At 34.5% G+C, this 16,750-nt stretch overlaps 1 protein-coding gene across 4 annotated transcripts in view; it reads left to right on the top strand.

The window, feature by feature from the left end:
- Positions 1-16,750, top strand: part of LOC111048211 (atrial natriuretic peptide receptor 1) — a 448,703-nt gene that overhangs the window by 202,044 nt on the left and 229,909 nt on the right. For 2 of the 4 annotated variants that reach the window (XM_039426764.1, XM_039426766.1), the window contains exon 2: positions 12,550-13,281. The exons of the other annotated variants lie outside the window; for them this stretch is intronic. In XM_039426764.1, coding sequence (XP_039282698.1) covers positions 12,774-13,281 — 508 coding nt within the window. In that variant the 5' untranslated portion in view covers positions 12,550-12,773. The remainder of the gene's footprint in view (positions 1-12,549; positions 13,282-16,750) is intronic. 4 annotated transcript variants of the gene reach the window in all.

Genomic DNA, 16,750 nt, shown 5'->3' with positions numbered 1-16,750 from the left:
TGTTTTGTGCTCTAAGATCCTGATTCTGAATTTTCTTCCTGTCTGACCTACATATTGGGCATTGCACTCCCCACACTTCAACAGATACACTCCACTTTTATCCCATTTTTCAATTTTGTCTTTTGACATGTTCAACAGTTTGTGTAGAGTTGGAATGGTTTTGAAGGCCACTCTAAAACCATTCCTTCTAAGTAGCCTTCCTATCTTCTCTGAAACTAATCCTAAATATGGTATTGTGATCCATTTTACTTCATCCTGTGGGTTTGAACTTGTGTATATTTCTTTCAGTATCTTCTGGTTTTTCTTCTTTTGGAGTAATCTAATTATGAACCTATTGTTGTAACCATTGTTCTCTGCAATTTTTAGGATGGTGTCCAGTTCTGTTTTGAAATCTGTGTGATCTAATGGGATGTGTATTAGTCTGTCTAGCATTGAATGGAATGCTGCTGATTTATGTGATTGTGGATGGCAAGATGAGTTTGGTATAACTGTGTCCGTGCTCGTAGGTTTTCTGAATATTGCAAATTTGTGTTTTCCTTCTTGTTCACTAATAGTTAAGTCCAGGTAGTTGATGGAGTTGTTGACACCCACTTCTTTTGTAAACTTGATGTTTTGGTGGATGTTGTTGATAAAGTTGTGGAATAGATCTAGTTGTCTATTTGATCCATTCCATAAGCAAAGAACATCATCTACATACCGAAACCAGTACCCTATGTAGTTTCTGAAACGTGGAGCATTGAGGATTTCTTTTTCAAATTTGTCCATGAATATTTCCGCTAACAGTGGTGAAAGAGGTGAGCCCATAGCTAGTCCTTGTTTTTGTTGATAAATATGGCCATTGAACTTGAAAAAATTTTGGTTGGTGCAAACTTCCATGAGTGTCACTAATTCGTGGATCTGATCTGGGTTGATAGGTGAGTTTTCTAGGATAGTCTTGGCCTGTTCAATGCTTTCCTGTACAGGGACACTAGTAAATAAATTCTTTACATCAAATGAGACTATGGTGGAATTCGGTGGGAAATTCAACTTGGATAGTTTTTCTGTAAGTTCAACTGAGTTTTTAACACTATATTGTGGTTTGAATGCTGTGTAGTTTCGGAACAGACTGTTTATCTTGAATGAGAGTTTGTGGGTAGGTGAACCTATGAAGGAAACCACAGGTCTTATAGGAGCTCCTGCCTTGTGTAACTTGGGAAGACCAAATAGTCGAGGTGTCAGGGGGTTCATGTTGATTAGTTTTCTTCTGTCCCATGTATTGCCTAAAATTCTGCTTCCATTCACTTTGGATCTTACTGTTGTGTTGTATTTTTCAGTTGGGTCTCTGTCTAGATTCTCAAAGTTGTTTTCTGATATAAAGTTTTCAACTTTCTCCACATAGTCCTCTTTTTTCAAAATGACAGTTGTGTTTCCTTTGTCTGATTTTGTAAGAACTAGGTTAGACTCTTTCACTTTATCTTCAATTTTCTTGATGATGACACTACAGTTATTGTTCTTTTTGTGTGGTGTGTTGGTTTTGGTTTTACTGAGAATTTCGATGCACTGGTTACTCAAAAGTTTGTTGTGGTTGACTTCTTCACTTTTGTCCAGGTGAGCAGCAAGTATCTGTAGGTTGTCCCTGTTAGTTTTTTCCACACAAAACTTTTTGCCTTTGCCTAACAGTTCTATTTCATTTTTGTGGAATTTTGTGTTGGATAAATTGACTACTCTGTCGGCAAATTGAAAATCACAGTTGTTGTACACTGGCACTATGGTTTGTGGAGGTTCTTTTTTTTTTTTTTTCCCAAGATTGAACAGTTTCTTTTCTTGAATCCTGGTCTTTTTGTTGAGATTTATAAAGCAATAGTCCCGCACTTTACTATCTAAGTGATCCCATTCTATTTTGTGTAGTTTCCAAGTGAGTTGTGAATGAAGCACATACAAGTAAAAACTAAGAGAGTCTCTAACTTTGAACCAATGTTTCCTTTCAGAAATAATCCAAAACTTCTTAGCTTTATTAACTGCATTTTTAGCTACAATAGACTTGTTGTTTGTTCTAATGGATACATACTTGGGGGTTAGATTTCCTTTTAAACACTTTGTATTGAACCATATGTTCCTCTCTGCAACACCAAACTTCTCTTTCAACTTACAATATAATTTGACTTGTTGTGCTTGACTTGCACTTTTTAAAACTTCAACTGAGTTGTGGTCGATGTTGTAGAAACGTTCCATGATGAAATAAAAACACATAGATGTTGTCAGTTTTCTACACTTTAATTTGGTACACGACCATGGTTTCGTGACCACACAGGTCACATTTTCAAGCTGACTAAAACTAAAACGGACATATTGGGCTGTTCAAAATAATACATGGTAGCCAACTTAACCTAAAGAAATAAAATAGCCTACTAAATAATTTGATGCATTGAGACAATAATAAATGGTGAGTTTCATAATCTAATAATGTTTAAAAATATATTTTAGTAGAATTGAATAAATATATTAATCTATGAAACTAATCAAAAAGAAAGAATAATCATGTAGCCTAAGTAAGTTTGAAAGTTGGGAAACAGCTGAGAGGAGTGAATGTAGTCTGTTTACCATTCCAATCAAAATTGTAAATATAACCTATTTCTATGAATTTAGGATCGAAGTTAAAGAATTCCCACAGTTAGGTTAATGGAAAACACAAAGAACTTGAAAATTAAAAGAACTAACCCTATAAATAATTAAGTAGAATTGAATAAATATATTAATCTATGAAACTAATCAGAAAGAATAATCATGTAGCCTAAGTAAGTTGGAAGTTAGGGAACAGCTGAGAGGGGTGAATGTAGTCTGTTTACCATTCCAATTAAAATTGTAAATATAACCTATTTCAATGAATGTGAGATTGAAATGAAAGAATCCTTATAGTTAAAGTAATTAAAAACATAAAGAACTTGAAAATTAAAAGAACTAATCCTATAAATAATTTTAATCTCAAGATAAGTCAAAAAGATAAGTCATATTAAAAACTGTGAAGCTGATATTTTAGGAAATGTGGTTTGATGGTCTAATTGAATAAATTGAATGGATGGCAAATGAATGAATGATTATGCTAGCTCTAATCACACTATAACCTGAATGACTAAGAAGTACATAAATTTTCCAACTACAAGTACAATATTTATTCTACAGCAGATCTTAAGTTATCAGAAAAAATTTAATCCTACTATTGTGTGTTGTACAGTTATTGTTGTGAGGTGACTATTGTGTTTGCTTAGTTACTTCTTAAAACCATTTTACTAATGTAGCAGTTAACAAATTCCAACTGTTCGTTAAGGTTGTCACTGTTTGGACATCCAATGATTTTTTGGATTTCCATTGCTTCTAAAATATTCAAAAGCCTTCCTTTTTCGCATACATGTAGAATGTTCACATCTTTGGTGTGATCAAAGCTGTGTCCTGCCGTGATTAGGTGCTCTGCAAATTTGGATGTGTCCTTCTTGTGCTCCCATGCTGTTTTGTGCTCTAAGATCCTGATTCTGAATTTTCTTCCTGTCTGACCTACATATTGGGCATTGCACTCCCCACACTTCAACAGATACACTCCACTTTTATCCCATTTTTCAATTTTGTCTTTTGACATGTTCAACAGTTTGTGTAGAGTTGGAATGGTTTTGAAGGCCACTCTAAAACCATTCCTTCTAAGTAGCCTTCCTATCTTCTCTGAAACTAATCCTAAATATGGTATTGTGATCCATTTTACTTCATCCTGTGGGTTTGAACTTGTGTATATTTCTTTCAGTATCTTCTGGTTTTTCTTCTTTTGGAGTAATCTAATTATGAACCTATTGTTGTAACCATTGTTCTCTGCAATTTTTAGGATGGTGTCCAGTTCTGTTTTGAAATCTGTGTGATCTAATGGGATGTGTATTAGTCTGTCTAGCATTGAATGGAATGCTGCTGATTTATGTGATTGTGGATGGCAAGATGAGTTTGGTATAACTGTGTCCGTGCTCGTAGGTTTTCTGAATATTGCAAATTTGTGTTTTCCTTCTTGTTCACTAATAGTTAAGTCCAGGTAGTTGATGGAGTTGTTGACACCCACTTCTTTTGTAAACTTGATGTTTTGGTGGATGTTGTTGATAAAGTTGTGGAATAGATCTAGTTGTCTATTTGATCCATTCCATAAGCAAAGAACATCATCTACATACCGAAACCAGTACCCTATGTAGTTTCTGAAACGTGGAGCATTGAGGATTTCTTTTTCAAATTTGTCCATGAATATTTCCGCTAACAGTGGTGAAAGAGGTGAGCCCATAGCTAGTCCTTGTTTTTGTTGATAAATATGGCCATTGAACTTGAAAAAATTTTGGTTGGTGCAAACTTCCATGAGTGTCACTAATTCGTGGATCTGATCTGGGTTGATAGGTGAGTTTTCTAGGATAGTCTTGGCCTGTTCAATGCTTTCCTGTACAGGGACACTAGTAAATAAATTCTTTACATCAAATGAGACTATGGTGGAATTCGGTGGGAAATTCAACTTGGATAGTTTTTCTGTAAGTTCAACTGAGTTTTTAACACTATATTGTGGTTTGAATGCTGTGTAGTTTCGGAACAGACTGTTTATCTTGAATGAGAGTTTGTGGGTAGGTGAACCTATGAAGGAAACCACAGGTCTTATAGGAGCTCCTGCCTTGTGTAACTTGGGAAGACCAAATAGTCGAGGTGTCAGGGGGTTCATGTTGATTAGTTTTCTTCTGTCCCATGTATTGCCTAAAATTCTGCTTCCATTCACTTTGGATCTTACTGTTGTGTTGTATTTTTCAGTTGGGTCTCTGTCTAGATTCTCAAAGTTGTTTTCTGATATAAAGTTTTCAACTTTCTCCACATAGTCCTCTTTTTTCAAAATGACAGTTGTGTTTCCTTTGTCTGATTTTGTAAGAACTAGGTTAGACTCTTTCACTTTATCTTCAATTTTCTTGATGATGACACTACAGTTATTGTTCTTTTTGTGTGGTGTGTTGGTTTTGGTTTTACTGAGAATTTCGATGCACTGGTTACTCAAAAGTTTGTTGTGGTTGACTTCTTCACTTTTGTCCAGGTGAGCAGCAAGTATCTGTAGGTTGTCCCTGTTAGTTTTTTCCACACAAAACTTTTTGCCTTTGCCTAACAGTTCTATTTCATTTTTGTGGAATTTTGTGTTGGATAAATTGACTACTCTGTCGGCAAATTGAAAATCACAGTTGTTGTACACTGGCACTATGGTTTGTGGAGGTTCTTTTTTCCCAAGATTGAACAGTTTCTTTTCTTGAATCCTGGTCTTTTTGTTGAGATTTATAAAGCAATAGTCCCGCACTTTACTATCTAAGTGATCCCATTCTATTTTGTGTAGTTTCCAAGTGAGTTGTGAATGAAGCACATACAAGTAAAAACTAAGAGAGTCTCTAACTTTGAACCAATGTTTCCTTTCAGAAATAATCCAAAACTTCTTAGCTTTATTAACTGCATTTTTAGCTACAATAGACCTGTGGTTTCCTTCATAGGTTCACCTACCCACAAACTCTCATTCAAGATAAACAGTCTGTTCCGAAACTACACAGCATTCAAACCACAATATAGTGTTAAAAACTCAGTTGAACTTACAGAAAAACTATCCAAGTTGAATTTCCCACCGAATTCCACCATAGTCTCATTTGATGTAAAGAATTTATTTACTAGTGTCCCTGTACAGGAAAGCATTGAACAGGCCAAGACTATCCTAGAAAACTCACCTATCAACCCAGATCAGATCCACGAATTAGTGACACTCATGGAAGTTTGCACCAACCAAAATTTTTTCAAGTTCAATGGCCATATTTATCAACAAAAACAAGGACTAGCTATGGGCTCACCTCTTTCACCACTGTTAGCGGAAATATTCATGGACAAATTTGAAAAAGAAATCCTCAATGCTCCACGTTTCAGAAACTACATAGGGTACTGGTTTCGGTATGTAGATGATGTTCTTTGCTTATGGAATGGATCAAATAGACAACTAGATCTATTCCACAACTTTATCAACAACATCCACCAAAACATCAAGTTTACAAAAGAAGTGGGTGTCAACAACTCCATCAACTACCTGGACTTGACTATTAGTGAACAAGAAGGAAAACACAAATTTGCAATATTCAGAAAACCTACGAGCACGGACACAGTTATACCAAACTCATCTTGCCATCCACAATCACATAAATCAGCAGCATTCCATTCAATGCTAGACAGACTAATACACATCCCATTAGATCACACAGATTTCAAAACAGAACTGGACACCATCCTAAAAATTGCAGAGAACAATGGATACAACAATAGGTTCATAATTAGATTACTCCAAAAGAAGAAAAACCAGAAGATACTGAAAGAAATATACACAAGTTCAAACCCACAGGATGAAGTAAAATGGATCACAATACCATATTTAGGATTAGTTTCAGAGAAGATAGGAAGGCTACTTAGAAGGAATGGTTTTAGAGTGGCCTTCAAAACCATTCCAACTCTACACAAACTGTTGAACATGTCAAAAGACAAAATTGAAAAATGGGATAAAAGTGGAGTGTATCTGTTGAAGTGTAGGGAGTGCAATGCCCAATATGTAGGTCAGACAGGAAGAAAATTCAGAATCAGGATCTTAGAGCACAAAACAGCATGGGAGCACAAGAAGGACACATCCAAATTTGCAGAGCACTTAATCACGGCAGGACACAGCTTTGATCACACCAAAGATGTGAACATTCTACATGTATGCGAAAAAGGAAGGCTTTTGAATATTTTAGAAGCAATGGAAATCCAAAAATCATTGGATGTCCAAACAGTGACAACCTTAACGAACAGTTGGAATTTGTTAACTGCTACATTAGTAAAATGGTTTTAAGAAGTAACTAAGCAAACACAATAGTCACCTCACAACAATAACTGTACAACACACAATAGTAGGATTAATTTTTTCTGATAACTTAAGATCTGCTGTAGAATAAATATGTACTTGTAGTTGGAAAATTTATGTACTTCTTAGTCATTCAGGTTATAGTGTGATTAGAGCTAGCATAATCATTCATTCATTTGCCATCCATTCAATTTATTCAATTAGACCATCAAACCACATTTCCTAAAATATCAGCTTCACAGTTTTTAATATGACTTATCTTTTTGACTTATCTTGAGATTAAAATTATTTATAGGATTAGTTCTTTTAATTTTCAAGTTCTTTATGTTTTTAATTACTTTAACTATAAGGATTCTTTCATTTCAATCTCACATTCATTGAAATAGGTTATATTTACAATTTTAATTGGAATGGTAAACAGACTACATTCACCCCTCTCAGCTGTTCCCTAACTTCCAACTTACTTAGGCTACATGATTATTCTTTCTGATTAGTTTCATAGATTAATATATTTATTCAATTCTACTTAATTATTTATAGGGTTAGTTCTTTTAATTTTCAAGTTCTTTGTGTTTTCCATTAATCTAACTGTGGGAATTCATTAACTTCGATCCTAAATTCATAGAATAGGTTATATTTACAATTTTGATTGGAATGGTAAACAGACTACATTCACTCCTCTCAGCTGTTTCCCAACTTTCAAACTTACTTAGGCTACATGATTATTCTTTCTTTTTGATTAGTTTCATAGATTAATATATTTATTCAATTCTACTAAAATATATTTTGGAATTTTTAAACATTATTAGATTATGAAACTCACCATTTATTATTGTCTCAATGCATCAAATTATTTAGTAGGCTATTTTATTTCTTTAGGTTAAGTTGGCTACCATGTATTATTTTGAACAGCCCAATATGTCCGTTTTAGTTTTAGTCAGCTTGAAAATGTGACCTGTGTGGTCACGAAACCATGGTCGTGTACCAAATTAAAGTGTAGAAAACTGACAACATCTATGTGTTTTTATTTCATCTTAATTACTACTGTTCTTCCTCAATGTAATGTGTTGCTCAAGAGCTATCTCAATGATATTCCAAACACGATACCAACCCATACCAATCGCAATTCACATGTATTGTATTCATATCAATTCATGTAAATTCACATGAATGGACTCTTGGACAAAGGCGAATCATGGTAGCTGACTTTTGAATTTTGAACTCTGCCAACAATAATGCATTCTACACTTGGTTTACTCACATTTCTACTGAGGTAGCTCCACAGAGATGTTCGTTGTAACTAATATTCAATAGTTAGATGACCATTTAATAGAATATTTATATATGAAATGTACAGTATATAGGATGTGGGCTAAGATTTCAGCATTCTCAAATCAAAAAATTGAAAAACAAAACAGATTTTCATTCAAATGTTTCTGCTTCACGATATTATAGAAATTCAATAGTAACAGATTGAATTGTCACCATATCAATAATAAAGTAATAATAGATTTCGATACTCTTCAACAAAGAGTTCACTAGAAAATACTGAATGGACCATAGGCTACTCCCACCATTAATCTACTCTACCAATTAATTACCATGATTCTGTAGGGAGAATACAATATAATTCAGTCCATGACTGTATTATCATTCGCATTGTATTATCATATTCCTCTTGTGCCCATAGTTGCACAGAATTATAATAAATTTATAGGCCAAGAAGACAGGCATGTATACGTGATCAAAACATTAATTTGGAAGATGCTCGTAAGATATTCCGCGCTGCATCTATCAATATTCCTCTTTCTCTTCCTCCTCAGTTCTCTTTTCTCCCTTATCATTCTTCTTCTCCAACCTAATTTTCTCTTTTTCCTCTCAATCGCCTTCCTTGTCATCTTTTCTTATCTTCCTTCTTTGTGGTTATCGTTTGAACAACCTTTTTTGTATCTTTCTCCTTCCTCCATCTTCCGCACCCCTTTTTCCTCATCCTTATTCTCCCCCACAAATATCTGCCTTCTTGTCTAATCTTTTCTGCATCTTCTTCTCTATTTTAGCACCATCTCTCATTTATCATTCCATTACTCTACTCAGTTTTTTCTCCTTTTCAAACTTTGCTTATATAATCTCCTCTAACTTCTTCCCTCAATACTTTTCCATCTATTTTTGTACCTATCTTCCTCCTTATAGAATTTTCTTCGAGCACTCCTTCATTTTCCCAAAACATCAGAAGTTCTCTCTTCCGTTCCCTAATCGTATTTTCTATCTCTTACACTCTCTCTCACTCTTCATCATTTTGCCTATCGTCTTTTTGTTATTTATATTCGCCTCCTCACTATCTCCTACCCCATCCTTTCGTTTATTAACTTTGGACTCTCTTCCATCGTCTGAATCTATTCATCTTTGCATCGTGCTCATCTCCTTATTCACCTCCTCTACAGCTTCACACACTGTTTTCCTTCTTCCTAAATCTCTCTCACAATTCAGTTGTTCCTCATCTCCTCCTCAATCCATATATCCAGTTCCTCTATCCCTTCCTCTAATTCTCCTTTTCCTTCTTCTCAATCGTCTTCATCTTTTGCACATTTTTCCTTTTCTCTCCCTCTCTGCTCCCCTATCTTCTATCCTATCATATTCACCTCACCTATCTCTCTTCTTCACCACCTTCTTCCCTATTCTTCAAGCCTCTCTTCTTCATGGATTCCTTCCTTATCGTTAGCAGCCTCTGTTCATCATGGACTCGTAATAGCTAGGCGCTTGTGCCCATTAACACTGCGGCTGTCATCTCAATTTGTATGCGCACCAGAACTAATCCCAGATGAGAACTCAGTCATCTCCAGGAATCCACTTTTCTCTTGCCGAGCTACACTTTATCACCTCCTTCTGTCCGAATAACTGAGCAGCCAATGAAAAATGTGCAAAACATTTTATCGCGCATTTCCCACAGCAAATATTCGTCATAAATTTGGAATTTTTATCGGGAAACAGCTCTAGTTGCATGAATTCTCTTGCTCTTAAACGCTAAGTTATGAAGGATTCTGGAAGAAGATTCAAGGTATGAGGAGATATCATGTTATTATTGATGGGATTCTTCTCTGCTTGATGAATATAATACATTCCATAGTATTGAGAATACACAAGTATTGAATACATAGTATTGAAGGCTAAACAAGACCAAGAATGCATAATTCCAGATTGGTAAAAATAATATAGGATTTGATGTTCTGTTTTATTTCCTTGAACGTGTACAAGTGGTAGAAGTAGTGGTGCAAGTACCAGTAGCAATCACTTATACTATCAGCGTTTACATGTAAATTACAATTTAGATTTGATAACATTATTCAATCAACTGCAACTCATGTAATTCAAGTAGCACAGTACTTCATTATAATGTCGGTGGATCTCCCATTAATTTGTGAAATTTTGCGATAAATTTGAAAAATCCTTCATCAGTGGAGTTGATGACTCAAAAAACTATCTAAAAAATACGAGTAAATCTCAAATCTTCTAGAGACTAGACACTAACTGATAAGTGATGACATTTTCTTTATAATAATATAGATATTATATAAATAAGTATATGAATAGATATTATATGAAGATATAGACATTATATTTTCCTATTTTGTGTAATCTATACTATAATGAAGGAAAAAACTGGCTTATACACGTACGGGATAGGAAAATTATGTTTGACGCATCATCACGTCTGAACTACTAGACTGATTGGCTTGAAATCTTGCATGAAGATTCTTAATTTAACCGAGGATGGTCATAGACATATTTTCCATATTCCAAGATTTCATTGCGTCAAGTTTTCAGTTTGCAAAGTTTTAAAATAGACCCTTGTGGAGCACGAGTTACCTGCTAGTTTTATCTAAATTTGGGAGAGGAATAGCACAAGATTATCTCATTTTTCCCCTCGATCACTCAAATGATTTACTCATTGTGAGAATGCAGAATATGCATTTGATTTTTCCGCTGATTTTCTACAATAGTGCATCATTGGATGACAGGTTATCCGGACATCTGAACATCTGCTGGGTGATATAATACAATTTAATTTAAACTCCAGTTGAATTACACAACAAGGTGTGTATTTTCACTACAATGAGAAAGAATAATACCTTTGTCCAATTCATATTACATACAACACGTACTCTAGATACTGTTGGCCGGGGATGGAATTGAGTTGAAATGGATTATCAGTTATCCAGACACTGCTATGCAACAATTACTCCAATTAATCTATGTTCCACTGTACAACTGTTGTTCAGTATTGATACAATCATCGGAATTATTGACCTCGTTTTATCTGGACTCCAACCAATATTATTCTTTTTCAATTAAAATCATGAAAATCCACTTAAACAATCCTATGCAATCCTATGCGAAAAGCTTTCAAAACTCGGTTAAATTCAGTAGTTGGGAGTGTTTTGCCTTTTCCTTCCTGAAAAATGAAGTCGACTTTTCAAAATTTGACCCCATATATTTTTTTTGTTTTCCAACAGCCTTTTATCAAACACCATCATGGCTACCAGACTCCACAAAATCAAGCACCACTTATTTTCCCAGAGTGAATGTTGTACCGCTAAGATGGATTATCTCGAAAAATGGAACATTATGAACGCATCATCACCCCACTCCACAAACCGTGAAAAAGCACGTTCCTCTTTTATAACCTCACATAGCACACCATATTTTTCATCGGGCATTGTTTAAGTGGTCCAACTGTGAGTTACGTTTGAAGCTTTCCACACAGATTATTGTTGATCGTACACATTTAATTTTTCGTGACAGTAAACCTTTTGTAGGGGGAATGTGACAAGCATGATTCTTTCTGGAGATATATTTCTCCCAGAATCAAATATATCCATAGATTGTGTTCCTCATAGAACTCTAACACCATTTCCATGACCATGAAAACCATATAAATCGTTAATGAAGGTTCAGAGGCTCTATTATCAATAATTGTAATCACATAAATATTATAAAGCAATCAAGAATTGAAATGGAAGGAATTGGATTTGGTTGAAGGCAAAGAAGCTGCTCATGAAGCTCAATAATTTTCACATAGGTTCAGATGATGTGGACTAGTGCGAAAAGATACATTTTCCGATTACATCTTTCCTTTCGATTAACATAATTATTGTCCTGCTTGATTTGGTCATTCCATTACTGGCCAAATACTCAATAGCTGAGCATGAATTTGAATTGTGAAGACAGGGAGTTCAAGAGTGAGAAGTAATATCATGATATTAACTGTACTCTGAAAACCGATGGAGTGTACATCGTATGTGAGAGAGTTCAATGATTTATTATTATTTATTGGTTCCCTTAATATGTTAAATAATTTAGTTCTAGTACGATGAAATTTGAAAATATAGTATTATTATGCTTGGCATGAAGATTTTTGCATGAAGTCTCCATGTATTGAATATTTCAAAAACCTCATAGCTTTGGAGTTGACTTTCCTTTTGGCATGATATTTCACGTATTCTCATAGAAACTCATGATAATCACGATAATTTCATGGCAATGCATGTTACTATTGCACTACATATCTCTCTGACTATCCTCAAGAGTAAGTCCATCTCTTTCTCTTTCCATTTTTTGAGAACTTTCCCAACAATTTTGACACAACATTTTGTTCACAGGTGGTGTCGAATATGGATAGAACATGTGACCGTTCGTGATGTGATATGTGTGGAAAATCGTCGGGTGCGCAATTTCTAGCATTCGGATACGCATTTTTTGCGAGGAAAACGTCGGGTGACGAAATGGGTTAGGTTGATCTGTGATTTGTAGATCCTGTGGTTCGATTTGATAGTGACGGAAAGTTGAGTGCTCATTTTTGGGATTGGGGGAACTAGAATCAGTGATGAAGGATAGGGAAGTGTGTGGAAGAGTTGGTCACTCTTGTGTCACTGGCATGGGAGGGGATGATAAGGGAGAACAGGTTTTGCCAAGAACTAGTCAACTCAACAATTTCACGGAATCACTCCACAAAGATCTCCAGAGATCTTTGGGATTGCTGTGGGGAACGTTATGTTCTCGCTATTTTTACCTCAAAAAGCGATGCCGAAACACCAATCGTTCACTCATTATTTTCCTCATGTTGACTAACCTGTGCAGCAGTGATGCAACCACAGCAATACAGAAAAAGCGGGAAAAAGGCATAGTTAGACTAGCGATCATAGCCCCGGACATACCAGACCACGAGCAACCGCTGCGGCTTATCTTACCATCCATAGATCTTGCAGTCAAATCTGTGACAAACAATCGGACAGGAACCCTACCCGGGTGGGATTTCGAACTATATGAGAGAAATTCGAATTGCTCGTCTACTATCGGTGGACTGGCATCGTTCGAACTCAACGAAATTGCAGGTAATTATGTCATTATTTGATGAGGGTTTCATCTACTGGTGTGCCAAAAATCATAAAGTAGACTGAGTGTTCATAACTAGTATTGTGAACTGCTTGTGAGACTAGCGATTTACCATGAAGTTTTGGTTGAATAAATACGTCCCTCTAATTATTCATGCCAACTCATAGCTGAAGTCATCAGTAATACGATAGATAAGTATTGCATTAATATTGCTATCTGATTAGAGCAATAACATTATATCCAATCAGTGAAGAAAGGTCAATATCAATAAGTAGTATTGGTATTCTAATATACCATCTCATCTCGAATTATTAATTATCTTCCATTCTTGCATGTCCTCTCAATCTTGAAAATCTTCCAAGAGGAAGAGAATTTGCACATTTTTCATGTCCTTAATACGATTGAGTTGATCCAATTCAACTTGTTCTCTATCCTCACCCTGTATAATTTATTGTTTGTATCAGTCGAATAATGTTTCTTAAAAATATTGCAAAATTATTGTCAATCTCAGAGTAAGAGGTCAAGTATGTATAATTATGTTGGGTTTTGTGACTTTATACGACATCATGAACAGAATTTATTGACCAAAATTTGGAATCCAACTCTCTCTTCATCGCTATATTTATTGCCACCCTAAATATAAATCTTATCTGATGATAACTTATTAGTTATCAGATCACGTTCATACGAGCTTGACCACTTTTTATTGTCATCAATGTATTTGTAACAAGCAATCTTCTTCGCTAAATATGGTAAATAGAGGTTCTCCTTTAGTCTTCCAAGCACTGATGTCGAAAAAATGTTGATGAATATCTTTCATCTTGTTTTTAAATTAACAGGATCAAAATTCTCAAAAGCACCAGTCTCGTGGATAATTTATTATTGAAATCTCTATCAAGAATCTTAACAACCGTTATGAGTAAATTTGTGATTATTTGAGCATTGTAACTTTACAATAATATGTGTACAATGATCAGATTCATTCGCCTCATTCACAGAATATACTGAATTTCTAAACACGTTTCGAATAATTTCAGAATTTTAAAATAATATCGAGATGGACTATTATATCAGACAAGATTTACCATCTATTCACTTGACAAGGAGACATTATTAATATTCAAGATTAAATGAATGGTCCTAAAATAGTATTATAATATTCTTGTCAAGTGTCTGATTATATATTCAAAGGAACATCAAATCTGGAGCTGGGGTTGGTTACCAGAAAAGAGCATACTTTTTTGTAATGATTTCTATTGTTCATAATATGATTTTTGGCACACCAATTTTCATTTTATTCTTATCTCCTAAGAGGAGATATACTACTGAGCGATCAATTCACAAAAAACGTGATAATTCACTTTCTTAGGCACAAAAATTTCCAATACAGTTTCTGAAACTCATTTTGTGAATATGTTTTGCATTTCGCTCCATGTTATTGAATTGAATTTGAAACTATCTTTCATTCTTAACTGAATGTCCAAGGTATTGTCACTGTTCACATATAGAGAAAATCAAATTAAATCAGGATGGTTTCAGTAGGAGAAAAATAAAACCTGTTAAGAACTAGTTAGTACCCACCCGAATACATTTTGCTACTTATATCTTGAACTTTTCGAATGAGAACAACTTGATATTGTTAAAACTACAGATTTATTAGAATAATTTGAGATACTATTGTGATTCGGTTATTACATCATTATCAATCTCTAGTAAAGTAAAAGCTAGAATATTCAGCAGCAGAATATTATAATTGGTGAAGCCCTTCTGGTGATAGCCATATAATTGATGATTAGCCATTCGACCAATGAAGTTTGGGCTCTACATTGGCCGAGACTAGACACGTCCAAGTACTCGGAATGTCTAGTCTCAGCCAATGTCAGTAGAGCTCAACCTCCATTTTGTCAACAGTTAATGTCCAATCGTAGGGCTTTACCCATACTGTTTATTCTATTGCTCAATGTTCAAGTTTTTTAACAGCTACAAACTAGAGATTGATAGTGATTCAACAACCAGAACTAGTATCTGAAATTGTTTAAATGAATTATTGATATTTACAATACATTATCAAGTAGTTTTTATTGAATATGAATATCTACCACAACATCACTACCGTCCAATCACAGAGAGATTTAACTATTCAAATACAATTATCTTTCTCTTTTCTTCTCAAACAATTCACTCCCGGTCCATTGAAACCCATCATTCAACTGTTCTACTTCTCTCACGGGATTTGGTGATTATTTAGTGACTCACCATCAACCATCAACCTCTACTATGATAAATTCATATTTTTTCATGTAAGTTCTGTCACTGTTCTGAAAATATATTCATTCTATTGAATATATACATTATTCATCACATATGGAATGAATAATTATGTGTATAATTTTAAATTTCGTACTAAATTATACATATTAGTTGTTCAATCTCTTAGCTTGAGATCGTGACAATATCTTGGTGGGTATTTTAACTTATTTATGTATTTACTTATCCAATCCCAGTTTGTTGTATTTATCATGCCAATCATCAGTTTTTCATATTCGTTATAATGTATAAATGCTAATGTAGGCATTATATTCTAGAAAAATTAACCGCATCGGATATCCAAAATTAGTGAAAAATTGAAAACTTCTCTCCTTAAAACTCCACCCTCAATTTTCTAAATCAACTGTACTTGGATTTTCTACCCCTTTACACAAGAATACTTGATACTTTAAATCATATTAGATTGTAGATAACCATATGCAGCATTGTCAATTCTTACAGAAAATTATTGTTATAATGGGTTATAATGAGAAAATATTATATCAAGAAATAATATAGTCAATTCTAAAAGAAGGCCTACCTTCTCATCTTCAAGTGGAATAGATTATATCATCAATTACCAGTAGCAGGATTGAATATCTATTCTGTAATGGAGATAAAATATAACTGTTTCAATCACATAATATAAATTACTTATTCAATAGTTTTTGAATTCTATTGACATGCAGATGTGTTAACATGAGAGAAGTATCATAGAATAATGGATTTGGATTGTAGAATCCTTTGGACAACATGAAAAGTTTCCTAGTAAAATGTGTAAAAGTTTCAATCACAGCTATTTTGAATCAAATAGTAATCAAATACACCAATAATGAACCTTCAGGGATAGAGGAACAATCACTGCAACTCTATTACTTCCTTTGAGGGAAAGAAATTGATGGAGGGACTGAATAAAAATTTGTACATGCATAGAGGAAATTGGATCGTTCAACCCCTTCTTTATATCTATATCTCTCCTACATGTATAGTGCAGTGATTAGTTCCCGCAGTGGTTGATTGGTTCTTTTGAAGAGATGATCTGACAAAGACGGGGATGAAATCCACTAACGAAAAAAGCTTGCGGCGGGAAAGGATTAGAATTAATTGATTCCTTAGTGTAGGCTCACTCCAATATATCTGCTCCATGGCTTTGAAAAGCCT

The sequence above is a fragment of the Nilaparvata lugens genome, chromosome 4, assembly GCF_014356525.2.
Source record: "Nilaparvata lugens isolate BPH chromosome 4, ASM1435652v1, whole genome shotgun sequence".
NCBI lineage: Eukaryota > Metazoa > Arthropoda > Insecta > Hemiptera > Delphacidae > Nilaparvata > Nilaparvata lugens.
This window is presented reverse-complemented; position numbering and strand designations above follow the sequence as displayed.